General features: G+C 46.1%; 1 protein-coding gene across 1 annotated transcript in view; it reads left to right on the forward strand.

Moving 5' to 3' along the window:
- The first annotated feature begins 5415 nt into the window (after positions 1-5415).
- The window catches only part of LRP11 (LDL receptor related protein 11), a 40378-nt gene continuing 28484 nt past the window's right edge, over positions 5416-17309 (forward strand). Inside the window, exons 1-2 of the mRNA XM_025382645.1 lie at positions 5416-6343; positions 11043-11200. Of these exons, the coding sequence (XP_025238430.1) occupies positions 5731-6343; positions 11043-11200 (771 nt within the window). The 5' untranslated portion in view covers positions 5416-5730. The remainder of the gene's footprint in view (positions 6344-11042; positions 11201-17309) is intronic.

Genomic DNA, 17309 nt, shown 5'->3' on the forward strand with positions numbered 1-17309 from the left:
TAGCTACAGCCCTTCCCTACTATATACACACCCAATTTAAGTTGGTCGAAGATTTGAGACTTATCTCCACTTATCTTTATTTGGCAGCGCCAAAAAAAGCCTTCTTCCCCAAAAATACTTGATCCAGTGATTGGCTTTCTGTGTTGCAAGCGACGGGACCTAAACTGAACCCCTGGTGTTTCAGTAACAAAATACTGCATTCCCTACCTGTGAACTGGGGGTAATAGTAGCACGTGCTGCGTAATTGTTGTTTTAAGTAAGTAAGTGACTTGCAGAACTCAGAACGGTTCCTGGTAGTCATAGCACAGTACTTTTTATAAGTGTTTCTTAAATTTAAAATGAAAATTAATGAACATGTCAAGCAGACATGGGGCATTGCCTTAGTCAATGCAGAAGACAACTTTTCAGGATTTTCCCCAGTTACTACCACGTCCTTCCTCTAAGAATGGCCTCTCGTTCCATCCTCAATGAGGAGAGGGAAGGCCATGTTTGTAGCCCTGTTTGTGCCTCATGGTCTCTGTACACTAACCTCAGTTTAGGGTGGACACAAGACCAAGCTGGACTCATCAGAGTCTCTCTCTTGGTACTGATGGTCACTGTTCTGAGTTTCTGTTCATTGCTGCAGGTGAGGTGAGATAAACTTAGGCTCTGTACATGGAGGGCAAAAAACGTCAGACTCAGAGAAGCGTGAATCAGATGTGCAGAGAGAAGTGGAGACCTCAGACTACTTGGTCCCAGAAGAGAGAAGCAACAACTGGAAGACCAGCTGCCTGATTGCTGAGGGTTCTGCCGTGTCTGGTCCAGGCTCTTCTAAGGCCCAGCCTCATTTCCTCTCTGCCTGTGAGTGCATGTGTGTAAACACGGTAGCTATTTTTTCTTTGAACCAATCTAAAATGAGTTTCTGTTGTTTGCAATCCACAGAGATTTAACTAGGACGAACCTAGAACACTGGGCTGCAAGGCAAGAACTCCATGAGAGGAATTCCAGGTAGAAGGACAAGTAGGTGCTCAGCGGAGAGATTTGAGATCAGAAAGTGTCAGGCAACTCCTGTCTTCACTCCCTCCCTTTCTCAGGGCTCTGTTTGCACTGTTCTCTACTTCCTCTTTTCACTGTTCCATTTGTCCCCTTCTGCTGAACAGTTTCTCTCTGCTATCGTCCCCTTCCATGTCCCCTGGAGCTCACCTCGCTTCCCAGCTACACTTCCCTCCCTGACTCAGTTTGTTGAGTCAGTTTGTTGAGTCAATTTGCTGAGTCAGTTTGTTTCTCAATTCTGTTTTTACGTTCCTTAGGGAGAATATCTGATTGGCTCTGCTTGGGCCAGGTGTTCATTATAGATTCCATTCCTAGTGAACAGGGGGTGTGGTCACCTGGGGGTTGCGGCTGCCCCTTCCAGGGATGTGAGCAGAGCAGATCCCATGAAAGGGGTACTCCGTGAAAGGGATATGAAGAAGGAAGAATCTTAGTGCAATGGCCACTCAGTTGGGATGCTGTAGAGGAGATTCAGGCTTCAAGTGGTTTCATGACTTCTAATCTTGGGAAAGGTCCTTCATTTCTGTTGCAATAACAACAACAACTAGCATTTATTGAGCTTCTACCATGTGTCAGATGCCCTTCTAAGCGCTTCACATGCACTGATTTAACTTATTCGACACCTGTAAAAGTATTTAAGATGGGCAGTAGTGGGGAGGGGAGGGCAACAAAAAACGATGGTCACTAGGGTGTTGCTATAGATTGGATGTTTGTAACTCCCCAAAATTCCTATGTTGAAATCTAATGTGATGACATTTGGAGGTGGAGACTTTGGGAGATGATTAGGATATGAAGTTGGAGCCCTCACGAATGGGATTAGTGTTCTTATAAAAAAGATCCCGGGCCAGGTGTGGTGCCTCACGCCTGAAGTCCTAGCACTTTGGGAGGCTGAGGCAGCTAGATCATAAGGTCACAAGTTCAAGACCAGCCTGACCAACATGGTGAAACCCCATCTCTACTAAAAATACAAAAATTAGCTGGGCGTGGTGGCACACATGCCTGTAATCCCAGCCACTAAGGAGGGTGAGGCAGGAGAATCGCTTGAACCCAGGAGGCGGAGGTTGCAGCGAGCAGAGATTGTGCCTCTGAACTCCAGCCAGGGTGACAGAGAAAGACTCTGTCTCAAAAAAAAAAAAAAAAAAATCCCAGAGAGCTCCCTAAACCCTCCCACCAGGTGAGGACTCAGTGAGAAGATTGCTGTCTATGATCCAGGAAGTGGGCCCTCACCGTCTGGTGATGGTGTCTGCCAGTGTGGTCATCAGTGTCTGCCAGCACCATGATCTTGAACTTCTCAGCCTCTAGAATTGTGAGGAATAAATTTCTGTTGTTTATAAGCCTCCCCGTCTGTGGTATTTTGTTACAGCAGCCCAGCTAATATACCTGTCATCTCATTCCAACATTCAACAAACTGACCTACAAAGTCCAAATCTCAATTTGATCCACTCTTACTCTTAATGATCTGTCTTATAAAAGAGAAACATATCTTCCTGCCATTTTCATCCTCACATAAAAATTCTTCTATCCATTGATAAGGTTTTGATGTTTAGGCTTTTAAAACAAAGATAGTTTATTTCTGAAAAAAACTGAAAGGAGAACAAGAAGAAGAAGATAAATCATAATGCACAATGCAATGAAACTTGGTTTCTAAAAATAGCCTTATTAACATATAATTGACTATACCCACTTAAAATATACAATTTGATTAACTTTCATCTATGTATTCACCAGTGAAACTATCACCACAATCAAGATAATGAACACACCTATCACTGCAGAAGTTTTCATGTGCTTCTCTGTAATCCCTTCCCTTCCTACTCAAACTCATGCCTCTTCTATCACAAGCTTTCTCCACTCTGGCTGTTGAGAACATGAATATATTGCCTGGCCAGTGCAAGCTCAGAAGTTTTTCTGCCGGCTTTTTTCTAGCGGTTGCCTCTGTGTCTTGGGAAGTTTCCTCACATGCATGTACCTGGTTGAACTTCTGCTGAAGACTCAGAGGAACCCTGCGCAGATCTCCAGAACTCCCTCCTTCCGTTGCACTCTCTCCTCTCCGGTACTCTAGCCACCCTGGCCTCCCTGAATTCTCAGCTCTATTTTCCAACTCAGATGCTATTTCGGTTCCCCTGTCTGCATTGCAGCTTGGAAACCCTCGCCAGGCAGCAAGCTGGAGCAAGCAGCATGTTCACTTCCTTTGTCTCCCTTCTCTTGGGCCCTGCATTGCCTGTTGCTCAATGTCTGAAACCATTGTCTCATACATTTTTTCCCGTATTTTTCATTTCAGGCTACAGAGTAAGTTCAGTCCCTGTTGCTCCCTCTTGGCTGAAGCAGATGTCAACGCTTATTTTTAAAAAATAGAAAATAATTTACAACAAGCTCATTGTACAAAAAAATTCAACAGCTATACAGTCTTATAAATTATAAAAGTCAATATTTCCCCTTCAGTACTCGCAACTTACAGCCCAGAAATAACCACTGCTCACAGTAAACACAACATTAAATAATTTTCACTTCTCCCAAAAAGGCCTACTGTGAAGTTGCAGATGCAGGAAAATCTTTGGTGGTGCTGGAGAGATTTAGAAATGAATGCACCTGAGAAATGCTGTCCTCTCCCCTGTCCACTTCCCTACCACGGAGCATGTGAGCTAGGGCTCACTCTGTACTGACTTCTCTTTCACTGTCCCAGAGGCAGGAGTGAGGTGGTCAAAGTCTGTGAAGTCCACATAAAATCATGTATGTGAAAGTGTTTGGCCAACTTTGAAATCATATCCAATTCTTAGTTAATATTACATATTATCATATGTTATTTTTAATATTAATAATTTATATAACAACCAGTCCTTGGAGGGTTTGATGATACCCTCAGTCAGCATTTTCATCACTGGTGAAAGTTTCTCCTCATAACAATCCTGCTCAAGCTCTCCAAACGTTATGGCAAAAAATAAAAATAATAAATAAAAAGCATTATGTTGTTTCAAGGTCATCTTACAGTGACTGCAGTTGTATGGGATGAGTATCCCCTATGCGGAAGAATCTCCAGGTCAAAGTGGTACAGTCCAGACACAGCCTTTAGAGCTAAGAGGCCATTTCTTTCAGCCTCAGAAATCACTCAAATATAGCCCTGCAAAAACTTTATAATTTCTCCCTTTCATGGAATGGCAAGTAATATTGAGCTTTTTTCTTTCTTTTCTATTTCTGCCTTTTAATTTCACCTCCCACTCTGGTCTGGACCTGCAAGCAATGGGTTCCTAAATGTCAGCTCTGGAGATAATAAAAACATAGCAGAGACTGATATTTTCCCATCCAATTATTTATTCTTTCCCTCCTAAAATATAGACACTTAACAATGTTCTATTTACAAAGTGCGCATCCACGCAAAAATTTCCGGACAGGCTAAAAACCATAAAGATGTGATCCATAATCAGGAGAAAAATGAATCAACAGAAACTGATTCAGAAATAAACAAGAGGCAGACGCTGCTCACAGAAGTCTAGAACTCCAAGGTGAAGCCCCCACTGGGTTGGACATTTTCTTATTCCTTATGTCATTTAAAGCACAACTCCCGAGATTTTACGTGATCTAACAGCTAGACGCCTCTCCGTCACAGGTTGTAGAGATTACTCCCAGGTCCCCACGTTGGCTCTGTTCAGATTTTTAGTTATATTTGTGGAAATCTGAGTGCATGTTGTCACACACAACGACTGCTTTTTATGGGTTTTGTTTTTATTTTTAAAGACAGGGTCTTGTTCTGGCCCCCAGGCTGGAATGCAGTGGTGTGATCATAGTTCATGGCAGTCTCGAACTCCTGGGCCCAAGCGATCCTCCCAGCTCAGCCTCAGGACTTACAGGCGAGCACCAGCTCACCAGGCTTCATTTTTGTGTTTTTAAATAGACTGAATATCTTTCAGTACTTCCCACCCCCACCCCACCAGGCCCCGACTCCGCCACCCCTAACCCCGCCCCACTTTGTACTACCCAAGCACATCTTGGGAACCTGATGCGGAAAGTCAGGGACGCTGGAGGTGAAGGGCTCAGGACGCTGTACGGTGGTCCTAGGTGCGCGTGCCCCCTCTCTGGAGTAGTCCCTGGGGTCACGAGGATTTGAAGAGACGCCCTCCCTTCCCACTGCCCCTGTTCTCCCGAGTGCCAGGCCCCTGTGGACAGGCGCCCTGGGCAGGTCTAGCTGGTTGCTAAAGCCTGCTGGGCCCAGACATGAACCCTGCCCTGGCTGGGAAGCGGCGCGGGAGTACAGCAGTTCTGAGGCTGCCCTCCCCCGAGCCGGCTCCCCCAGCCCTGGAGGAGCCGGCGCAAGACGCGCGGGGGCGGGGCCGCGCGGAGGGGCGGGGCTCACCAAGGCTCCACCTCGCCGCGGCCACTGTTCGTACACCTGGTGCTGATCAGCTCCGCAGCCGACTCGCCGCCACCCAGAGCGCCGCGGGCCGGGGCGGAGAGGCGCAGAGCGCCGCGCAGCCTCCGGCGAAGGCAAGGAGCGGTGCCCGGCTGGGCCGGCTATGCCTCCCGCTACTGCGGTTCACGCCGGCGCCCGCGCGCCCGCGGCCTCGGGGAAGCAGCCAGGTTCCGGGGGTGCCGCGCTGTGAGGCCGGGGCCTAGAGTCAGCCGCGGCCGCGCAGGAGGGGCACAGGGCCCGCGCTCGCGGGCGCCCGCGTCCCCGCCTCGGCTCGCTGCCCTCGGCTGCCGGCCGCCATGGCCTCCACCGCCCGGGAGAGCGCGGGCTCGCGGCGCCGGCGACCGCCGCGTCACGGGGCGCTGCGCGGGCTGCTGCTGCTCTGCCTGTGGCTGCCGAGCGGCCGCGCGGCCTTGCCGCCTGCGGCGCCGCTGTCCGAACTGCACGCGCAGCTGTCGGGCGTGGAGCAGCTGCTGGAGGAGTTCCGCCGGCAGCTGCAGCAGGAGCGGCCGCAGGAGGAGTTGGAGCTGGAGCTGCGCTCGGGCGGCGGCCCCCAAGAGGACTGCCCGGGTCCGGGCGGCGGCGGCTACAGCGCCATGCCGGACGCCATCATCCGCACCAAGGACTCCCTGGCGGCGGGTGCCAGCTTCCTGCGGGCGCCGGCGGCCGTGCGGGGCTGGCGGCAATGCGTGGCGGCCTGTTGCTCCGAGCCGAGCTGCTCCGTGGCCGTGGTGGAGCTCCCCCGGCGGCCCTCGCCCCCGGCCGCCGTGCTCGGCTGCTACCTCTTCAACTGCACGGCGCGCGGCCGCAACGTCTGCAAGTTCGCGCTGCACCGCGGCTACAGCAGCTACAGCCTCAGCCGCGCCCCGGACGGCGCCGCCCTGGCCACAGCGCGAGCCTCACCCCGGCTGGGTAAGCGCACGACTGAGGGGCTGGCCTTGGCCAGAGCGCTCGGGTCCCGCAGCGCCCTCGCCAAGGTGGAACGAAACACACTGGTGTCAAGTTATTTTAGCCGCGGGCACCCAGAGGAGTTTCTGGCATGGGTTTTTCTGTCTTAAGAGGAAGCCCAGTAGATTGGCAGAAGCGGGCGGGCGCGTTGAGGTACTACTGGAATTTTTCTAGGCTTGAAGAGGAAGGCTGATCTGAGAGGATTCGTGGAAATATGATTTAAAAGAGGAGAAAAACTCAGAGAAAAAAGTTTGTTTTAGTCTCATGGGTTGTATAAGGCATGGTTTCTGTTACGTAATTGCAAGAGCAAAATCTAATTAGATGCCAGGCTTCTTATAACACCCACTCCTGTTTCTTAACGTGGCTCTCCTGACTTTGCTTGCGGTGGCTTTCATCATACAAAAATGGGAGGAAAACTACTGCTCCCTTTTATAAAAAGTGAAAAGAAGGGACTTGATTTTCATTGAAAATAGGAAACTTTAAGACCGGGCGTGGTGGCTCATGCCAATAATCCCAGCACTTTGGGAGGCCGAGGCGGGCGGATCACCTGAGGTCAGGAGTTTGAGACCAGCCTGACCAATGTGATGAAACCCCATCTCTACTAAAAATACAAAAATTAGCTAGACCTGGTGGCATGCGCCTGTAATCCCAGCTATTTGGGAGGCTGAGACGGGAGAATCGCATGAACCCAGGAGGCGGAGGTTGCAGTGAGCCAAGATCGGGCTATTGCACTCCAGCCTGGGCCACAAGAGCGAAACTCCGTCTTAAAAAAAGAAAAAGAAAAAGTAAAAGAAAATAGGAAACTTTAAAGCATGTTTCTTAAGGACTAAAAATGATGCTGACTCGACGGTTTGACTTTTTGTAGATGCTCTGAAGGAGAGAATCAGGACACATACAGAAGGCACAAAAATGGTTGTGGTTGGACATGAATGTCATGGAGGGAATAAGAGACCTTGATTGTGCCAACGTGTGGTCATGCTCTGTGTGTTTAATCTTGCCCTGTTGCTGTTTGATTCGTAATAGCACGAATGATATCAGCAAGATGGGAGCAGAGCTCAGCCCCTTTGGAAGTGTGCATTCTCCAAAACCTGTGGATCCATTAAAAGAGTCGGGAAATCTGTGTCCATCATGTCTATCACATCCTGCCTCCCTCCCCACCTCTAGGTTAGATGAGGCTCAGAACCCTTGTCGGGGGAGCAGGTATTAAAGGGTCACCCTGTGACTGCTTGGCCTTGAGGCAAACACTGGGAACTGAAGTGGGGGCAGGCGGGCACTTTCACTTGGACCTTCACCAGCATCGCTGAGGCCCACGACGGCTGTTCCACACACATCCTCTCTGCCCAAACACAGACCAAAATATCCCGGCAGCAAAGAAACAAAGTCTCTTCTCTGTGTTCTCACTACTTACCTGGAAGAAACTGACACTGCCTACGTGAGCTTTCCTATAAACCCAGAGGAAACCTTTTAGAAGGAAAACAAACAAGGAAAGAATATGCCATAGGAAAAAAATTTAAAGTTTAGATTAAGAGGCTGGGCACGGTGGCTCATAACTAACCCCAGCACTTTGGGAGGCCAAGGCGGGTGAATCACTTGAGGCCAAGAGTTAGAGACCAGCCTGGCCAACATGCAAAACCCCGCGTCTCCTCAAAGGTGGAAAAAGGCGGAAGAACGAGTTTCTTCCTAGGCAGGGCGTTGTTTACTTGGCTTATTTAAATCACAGTTACTAGTCCTCACTCTTAAGTGACTGGAAAAATGGGACATGTCTTCTCCATAGTTAGCAATAGCATGTAAAAAGCAACTGTGCTTAATTCCTTGTAATATGCTTTAAAAAAAGAAAAAAAAAAGGCATCTTCCCTTTGTGACTGGCAGCAGCATTCTCATTCAGAAAAGCCCCATCTCTAAGAGCCCCAGGCCCCTCACATAAATCTCCTTGTTCCTAGATGGACAAGATCTGGCTGCTTTTTCTCACGGTCTGATAATGAAATGCAGACAGACTGGGAAAGAAGGGAGTTTATTTCTGCAACTGGTGGCAGGAAGATGATTGGAGTGACTCACCAGACCAACTCAAAGTTACAAGTTTTTCTTCAGTGTTTATTTACATTCGATTCCATCTCTGTGCCTGCGTGAGAGTGCGCACCTACAAGCAGGAGTGTTGCATTCACTCTAATCTTTAGGGTCTGGGGTCTGGAAAGTTTCCCTAGAGCCTTGGAAAGATTTCTTTAATTGTAAGTGGCCCTGATACAAGGTGTATGTGTAAGAATGCCTTCGATCAGACGTTAGGGTCTGAGAAAGCCCAGGTGAGGTCTTAATGTATTTGTTTTCACATTCCAGGCCTTGTACTCAGGCACCAGTTTCTCCAGCTTGAGTGTTTAACTTATGCATTCATCAGAATTATGGGAAAGGGTTAGTGGAAACTGGCTGCTCTGGCTGCTAATGGCGTTGGTGCTGGGCATTGAGGGAACCACTAGAAGAGAAGAGAATCCTGGAGGGTTAGGTCCTAAACATCTGAAAGGCAATGGTAACTTGCTGAAGGGTTTTTCCTGCTCGCAGAATGACCCAGTCAGATGAGCATTCCAGAAGAGTCATTTCAGTTGCAATGTATCAAGAGTGGTCACCCTTTGTTCTGTAATGAGAAACTGAGGTGGGATTCCAGTAAGCCCTGAAACTCAAGCACTGGGATGCCTGGCTTGGCCCTTTAGAAGTTTGTTTAGGTAGCAACATTGGCCCCTGTGGAGGAAAGTGATGGGCTCAAAAGCAGGAGGAGAGGCGGTGCTTTGCAGCACTGTGCAGGGTGAGCCAAAGAGGGGCAAGCCCAGCCAGCACTCGAACCAGAGCTTTGGCACTGAAGGAATGGGGAAGTGGATGCCAAAGAGGGTGTATTACACAAACCTGTAGAGTTTTTCCAGTTCTGTTGCTGCTGCTTTAAAATATGTGTGCATTTGGGTGAATTTACTAAGAAGCTTACATCAATTAAAATTTTGGTAACTATGCTCTTAGAAATGTTTTCTTTGTGTAGCTTATCCTTTCAGTCATCTCTGTAGCAGCTGTCAGTCAAGTATTAATATTGAAATAAACGTAATTAACCTTATATTATTTAGTACCATTCTAGGTTAAAGGTAAATATAGACTGGGTGCAGTGGCTCACACTTGTAATTCCAGCACTTTGGGAGGCTGAGGTGGGAGGATCACTTGAGGTCAGGAGTTCAAGACCAGCCTGGGCAACTCTCACTACAAAAGAGTGAAAATAGCTGGGTGTGGTGGCGCATACCTGTAGTCCTAAGTACTCCGGAGGCTGAGGCAGGAGGATCATTTGAGCCCAGGAGTTGGAGGCTACAATGAGTAAGCTATGATTGTGCACCAGCCTGGGTGATAGAGACCCCGTCTCAAAAGCAAAACAAAACAAAAACAAAGGTAAATACAGATTTGTTTTGCTGTTGTAGTCATCTGAGCATGCTGACTTCTGTTATAAAAATTAGTTATTAGAGGCCAGGCGTGGTGGCTCATGCCTGTAATCCCAGCACTTTGGGAGGCCGAGGCAGGTGGATCACGAGGTCAGGAGATCAAGACCATCCTGGCTAAAAAAAAAAAAAAAAAAAAAATTAGCCGGGCATGGTGGCAGGTGCCTGTAATCCCAGCTACTTGGGAGGCTGAGGCAGGAGAATGGTGTGAACCCAGGAGGCAGAGCTTGCAATGAGCGGAGATAACGTCACTGCACTCCAACCTGGGCGACAGAGTGAGACTCTCTCAAAAAAAATAAATAAATAAAAAATAGATTAGGTATTAGAAGCGGTGGACTTCTTCAATTTTCCTAGATGAAAAATTGGATTCCAGAGAATTTCGATGCAGGCTTTATTTTGTATGGCTCTAAGAATCTGCCTTAACTTTTCCAACTTAATATATTTTCCATTCATTGAATACTTTATATCACTCCTATTTTTAAAACTTAAGGATAAGAAAAAAAGAAAATCCATATTAGAGGTGAATTTGGTGTTTTTCAGGTTTGTTTTAATAAACTTTTCAAGGCCAGGCGCAGTAGCTCATGCCGGTAATCCCAGCACTTTGAGAGGCCGAGGCAGTTGGATCACCTGAGGCCAGGAGTTCAAGACCAGCCTGGTCAACATGGCAAAACCCTGTCTGTATTAAAAATACAGAAAATAATTAGCAGGATGTGGCGGCACACACTTGTAATCCCAGCTACTTGAGGCAGGAGAACTGCTTGGACCCGGGAGGCAGAGGCTGCAGTGAGCCGAGGTCGCGCCATTGCGCTCCAGCCTGGGGGATAAGAGCAAAACTCCATCTCAAAATAATAATCTTTTAAAATAAATTTTTTTAATAGTACTTCGAACTTAAGTGATTTTAAAATTAAGTGAAAAATCCACTCTAGAAAATAAAACTGCTTCTCCATATTTACACATTGGTGGGACCTAGTATGCTGCCTTGTCCCCAAAATTGCTACCAGCCAGCACTCCACACAGCCTCTCCTGCGCATATTATAGCGAAATTCCACAGTCTTAAAATAAATAGAAAAACAATTTCCATTTAATATGCATTCTCTTGGCAGTTCTTTGCTGCATCATATCTATTCAGCAAACAAGATACCTCTCTTCATAAATTAGAAAAAATAAGAAATCATCTTTTATGCATTATTTATTTTCTTTCTTAGAAAAGGATGCGCCTCCACTTAGCAAGGCTGGGCAGGATGTGGTTCTGCATCTGCCCACAGACGGGGTGGTTCTAGACGGCCGCGAGAGCACAGATGACCACGCCATCGTCCAGTATGAGTGGGCGCTGCTGCAGGGGGACCCGTCAGTGGACATGAAGGTAACGCATATTGTCACTGCTAACAAAAACGGGTATTTCAGTGAAGTGGTCTTTCGTAATGTCCTGCCACTTCATGCTCCCTAAATGTCTGTACGCTAGCAGAAGGCATAAAATGGAGAATGTGTAAAACGGATTGTGCCAAAATGGTTTATTATCTCAGTGTGCTTTTCTGCTGAGTGAGCAGCAGTCTCGATCATTTGTCTTGGAGCCTACCCTCCTTGCTGCTGTTTGTGACTTGTCTAGAGGACAAAGACACTTCAAGGAAAAAGACTCATACTTTGTTTTAATGACTCAGATTACTTTTTTAAAGTTCTATTTCTTTTTCTTAGCTCAAGATCCAGGTAGAAAATTTGAAAACTACAAAAGAGTCTAAAGAGGACAATAACAATAGGATGAACTTATCCTTCACACGAGCCAGAAAGTAAACAGCTTACCTGGCAGCGAGGTCTGCTGGGGTGCACCAGGCCTCTGAGGGAGGGAGGCCAGCATGCGGTGCTCCTGCCCGGGGCTCCTGGGATCGCCACCGATGGAAATCAGCCATGTGCCCGGTGGCTGCCTATGCTCGGGAAGTCTTGAGTGGTGAGACAAGCGGCTTTTTATTCACCCTGTCAGGGTGAATTCCTGGCTTAGGCAAATAAGCACTTCCTGACTTAGGCAGATAAGTGGCATCCAAACCACTTCAGTTAGGGAAAGTGGAGAAAGAGGGTGAGGTAAGGAGGCACTGATTTATATTCTACTGGAACCAAAACAAAAACAAATCAGGAAGTCCCTCACCACTGATTTAAGTAAGAGTGATTTTACTCCCCGATTATATTGTGTTAGAATTGGACTCACCCTTGTCCAGTATGGTTTGCCTTTGTCCCCACCCAAAAATCTCATCTTGCATTGTAATCCCCATAATCTCCATCTGTCACGGGAGAGACCAGGTGGAGGTTATCGAATCATGGGGGTGGTCTCCCCCATGCTGTTCTCATGATAGTGAGTGAGTTCTCACGAGATCTGCTGGTTTTATAAGTGTTTGGTAATTTCTCCTGCCATCTTGTGAAGAAGGTGCCTTGCTTCCCCTTCGCCTTCTGCCACGACTGTTCTAGTAAGTTTCCTGAGGCCTCCCCAGCCATGCGGAACTGTGAGTCAATTAAACCTCTTTCCTTTGTAAATTACCCAGTCTTGGGCAGTTCTTTATAGCAGTGTGAGAATGGACGAATACATCCAGCATCCTTCCCAGCCTCTCCTCCAAACAAGAGCGCCTTCCACCACACCTCTTCCAAGGCTCATCTACCGTCTGCCTGACTTTTCCAAGGGCAGAAGCTCACTACTTCACACCATGTCCATGACATTGCTCATCACTGTATTGGGCAAGCAGGCTGTGCCTCCCCTTCCTTCTGTGCATTGGTGCTGGGTCTTCCCTTTGGAGAAACACTGAACTCATCTTTTTATCCTGCGTAAAAGTTTTGGAGGTCTTTGGAAAAAAAAAAGAACATCACCACTTGGTATGCTGTTCTCAGAACTCAGCACCCCATGATTTGTCAGATGTTCCTCATATGAATTGATTTTCAGGCCCACCACTATCCTGCCTTGTCTGGATTTTCTCATATTAATCCATACCCTTCTTAACATCTAATACCCCTAATTGAACCCCATATTTAAACTTTGGTTTTCTGACTCATCCTTTACCTCCTGTGATCCAGATATTGCCTCTGCTTCTATTAATGAGCTTCATTACATGAACCATGTTAGTAGCTACATCACACAATAGGTTCGTGCTGCATTTTTCCAAGCATGTGTATAACAGCGACGCAGGTAGACCTCAAGTTATGAAGCCATCATCTAAATGACAGAGCCTACACTAGGGGAAGCATCTGTTACCAATTTGTGACTGTCTTAGAATGATATACATTCATGAATGTCCCCCAGAGTTAACACTCATCCTGCTGAGACTTCATCACAATCAAAACCCCCATGGGTTGAGCACCCACTGAGTGCCAGGAAGCTTAGAGAGCTCTGTAGTCCACTGGGACACCCTCACTTGTAGGCACATCCCCATTTGGTGGATGAAGACTGTCAGGAAACACTGTGGAAGACTTTGAGGTGGGCAAAAGATTACCAAGTACCTTTCAATGGAATGCTGGGGTTGGTTAGTGGATCCTTCAGGGTTAACATCTATAAGTTGCAGAAAACTGATAGTAACCAAATGATTCTTGTCCATAGAAATGCAAAAAAAAAAAAATTGGTATATAGGGGTAATTGGTATATAGGAGAAAATAATTGGTATATAGGAGAAAATAAGATTTCAAACATGACATTTTAGTACATGTAGATACTAACCAATCTATTAATAGATTCATTTCAGTACTGATTAGCAAACCCATTTCAGTTTTGCATCTCCTAGCAACTTCTTTTTCGCATTCATGATTGACTGTATATATGTAGTCTTCAGATTCTTTAAATCAGTTGAACACCTTATTGATTCCCTCTTTAACTAATGTCTTTGAAAAATATTCATGCTATATTTGTGTGAGAGTCATAGCTTTACCATTTTGAGAATTTTCCTTTAACAGTAATTAACCTTCAGGAGCTATACCTGTGACCCCTTTAACTTGAGCAGCCTGATTTCACACCTCAACATTTCTGCCAGGAGAATTGGGCCTCTCAAATCAAATTCCTTTTTCTCTGAGAATGACTTCCTGCTGACTGGAACACTGATGCACTCCGCCCTCAAGCTGCAAAATGGGGCTAAGTTTGAAAGTTGTTGGGAATGGAGGGAGGGCAGTCACACAGCAGAACAGTTAAGTTAAAACCTGATGTTGGATACCTTTGTTCCTAAGTCCCTTGACTGTCCCTAGCACCCAGGAGCATCCATTCATTGGGCTCTCCCCTGAGCGCCCACCTCCTCCTCTTCTTGAGCCATTCATCCCTCCTCTCATCTCCCCTGCTCTCCACCATCTGCATGGGCTCCTCATCCTTGTTCTCCTCAGGCAGAGTAGTGATCACTCCCTTTGTCTTGCAATACTTTAAGATCAGGCTCTAGGGCCCATCTTTGCATGTCCAAGTGACCCAGACAGGTATTCAACCTGCAAGGAATTATGCTGTCAGATTAGTTATGAAACAATTAATAGCGAATTTTTAAGCATCTGGTATGTGTCCAGTACTGTACTAGACACTAAGCATACAGGAAAGCTCATGTTCCTGACTTATCTCATTCATTCGTTATTCATTCATTCATTCATTGACAGAGTCTCACTCTGTTGCCCAGGCTGAAGTGCAGTGGCACGATCAGAGCTCACTGTAGCCTCAAGCAGTCCTCACCTCGGCCTCCTGAATAGCTGAGACTATAGTCATGGCTAATTTTTTTTTTTTAACTTTTTGTAGAGATGAGGTCTCACTATGCTGCCCCGGCTGATCTCAAACTCCTGGGCTCAAGCAGTCCTCCCTCCTTGGCCTCCCCAAGTGCTGAAATTACAAGCATGAGCCACAGCACCTGATCTGTGTTTTTCATTTGTGAAGACAGAATAGATGATTGGTCAGAACCAAGAGGCTATCCACTGGATTTAAAGTTATATATTTTCTGCCCTTACATCCACTTAACTGAATATTTACAATACATCAAAATGCAAGATGACACATATTTTTCAGGCAGCCCATTAAATGACACTGACTTTCATGAATATTATACATAATACATTTAAATCTGAAGTCAGAATGTAAAATATGACATTTGGGAACATGATACAAAGTAGGACATTCAAGGAGATTTGGAATTCATAAATCAGTATGTTGACTTACATTCATCAGTTGCTTAAAAGTTTCTAACTAAATTATTATCTTAGTCCATTTGGTCTGCTGTAATAAAACACTGTAACTCAGTGGCTTCTAAAGAGCAGAAATGAATTTCTTTCACTTCTGGATGCTGGGAAGTCCAAAATCAAGATACAATCAGATTTGGTGTCTAGTGAGGACCCATTTCCTAGTTTATGACCAGCCATCTTCTCACTGTGTCCTCATAAGGCAGAAGAGGCAAGGCAGCCCTCTGGGGTCTCTTTTATTTTATATTTAAATGTATTTTAACTTTTATTTTAGGTTAAGGGGTACATATGCAGGTTTGTTATATAGATAAACTTATGACTTAACGGCTTAGTGTACAGATTATATCCTTACCTGGGTATTAAGCATATTACCCAATGGTTTTCTTTTTCTCTAAACCTCTACCTCCTTCCATCCTCCACCCTCAAGTAGGTCCCAGCATTCTGCTGTCCTGCTTTCTCTGTCTGTGTGTTCTCATTTAGCTCCCACTTATAGGTGAGAACATGTGGTATTTGGTTTTCTGTTCTTGCGTTAGTTTGTTGAGAATGAGGACCTCCAGTTCCATCCATGTTCCTGCAAAGGACATGATCTTGTTGTTTTTTATGGCTGCATAGTATTCCATGATGTATATGTACCACATATTCCTTATCCAGTCTACCATTGATGGGCATTTAGGTTGATTCCATATCTTTGCTATTGTGAATAGCACTGCAGTGAACATATGTGTGCATGTGTCTTTACAGTAGAACAGTTTGTATTTTGGGGGGTATATACCTAGTAATGGGATTGCTGGGTCAAATGATAGTTCTGTTTTAGTTCTTTGAGGAATTGTCACACCACTTTCCACAGTACACCACTTTCCACAATGGGTGAACTAATTTGCACTCCCACCAGCACTGTGTAAGCATTCCACCAGCATCTAGTGGTTTTTGTTTTGTTTTTTACTTTTTAATAATATGGGGCCTCTTTTATAAGGGCACTAACATGCCCTTCATTCTTGAGCATGTATCTCCAAATGCCATCACACTGGGCATTAGGTTTGAACATGTGACCTTGGGAGGGCACTCAGCCATTCAGTCTACAGCAGTGACTTCAGAAAACCACACGTAAGGAAGCTTGCTAAAGGATGGACATTATTTAAACCAACAACTTCATTATTAAATTAAAACTTACTGCATCCTGGCCTACCTGCTGTACATAATTTTTTTAAATAGGTACTACTAAGTTTTTGTAACCAAGTATATACAATGTGTGTGTGTGTACATGCTTGTGTGTGTGTAATTTAGTCTATACATATATGAGAAGCCCAAACGTGTATTCCTAGCCACTAAATTCCTAGCTAGGAAGATGGGGTTGAGTCAGAAAACAGGCTGAGTCATTCATTGATTTGGCCAGAAGCCAACCACCAAAGGCTGTTACTGTTGAACAGGGATCTTGAGCAGAGATTAGAAGCTCCTGGTTTTATGATCATGTCTGTTTCCAAGTTACAAATTGGATATGTTGTGTGTACATATGTAGGTAGTTTTTTATCCTGAAACTTGGAACATATCTGTGAAACACTTTAAACCCTCTCTCCAATGTCATCTTAATGGGTGAACATGTATAGAAGGGTCACCTGGGCCCTTAAAGGGAAAGCATCCATGTGACAGTTCTACATCTTCTAAATAACCGAATGCAAAGAGAGACAGCTCTCGTTAGCTAAAGGAATGAAAGGAGCCAGAGAAGGGACACTTAATCTGGATAGATCTAAATTGGAGTGTGCTCAGGAGGCTGAGGTGATTATCATAATCTGCATCTGGACCCAGTGTTGCTGCATCAGACAGGCAGTGCCTGGGCAGGCAGTGGGGAAGCATGCCAAGGCCAGGTGTGGGGATGGCCCCTGACCCAGGGATGCTCTGTCCTTTCAGCCCCAGTGTTGACAAGAGGCTTCCTAGTGAACTGCAGGCCTGCAGAGTTTTAGTCTGACATTGGCACTCTGAGTTTTGGTGCCCAGAAGCTCAGTGACTCACTGACTTTTGCAGGGAGCTCTGGCACAGGGTGATGCCAGCAGCCTCATGGATGGCACATCCAGCTCCCTGGCCTCAGTGCTTCCTTGGTTTATTTTATTTTATTTTGAGATAGGGTCTCGCTCTGTCGCCCAGGCTGGAGTGCAGTGGTGCAATCTCGGCTCACTGCAACCTCCACCTCCTGGGTTCAAGAGTTTCTCATGCCTCAGCCTCCCAAGTAGCTGGGATTACAGGCACGTACCACTTGGCTAATTTTTGTATTGTTAGTAAAGATGGGGTTTCACTATGTTGGCCAGGCCGGT

The sequence above is a fragment of the Theropithecus gelada genome, chromosome 4, assembly GCF_003255815.1.
Source record: "Theropithecus gelada isolate Dixy chromosome 4, Tgel_1.0, whole genome shotgun sequence".
In the NCBI taxonomy this organism is placed as follows: domain Eukaryota; kingdom Metazoa; phylum Chordata; class Mammalia; order Primates; family Cercopithecidae; genus Theropithecus; species Theropithecus gelada.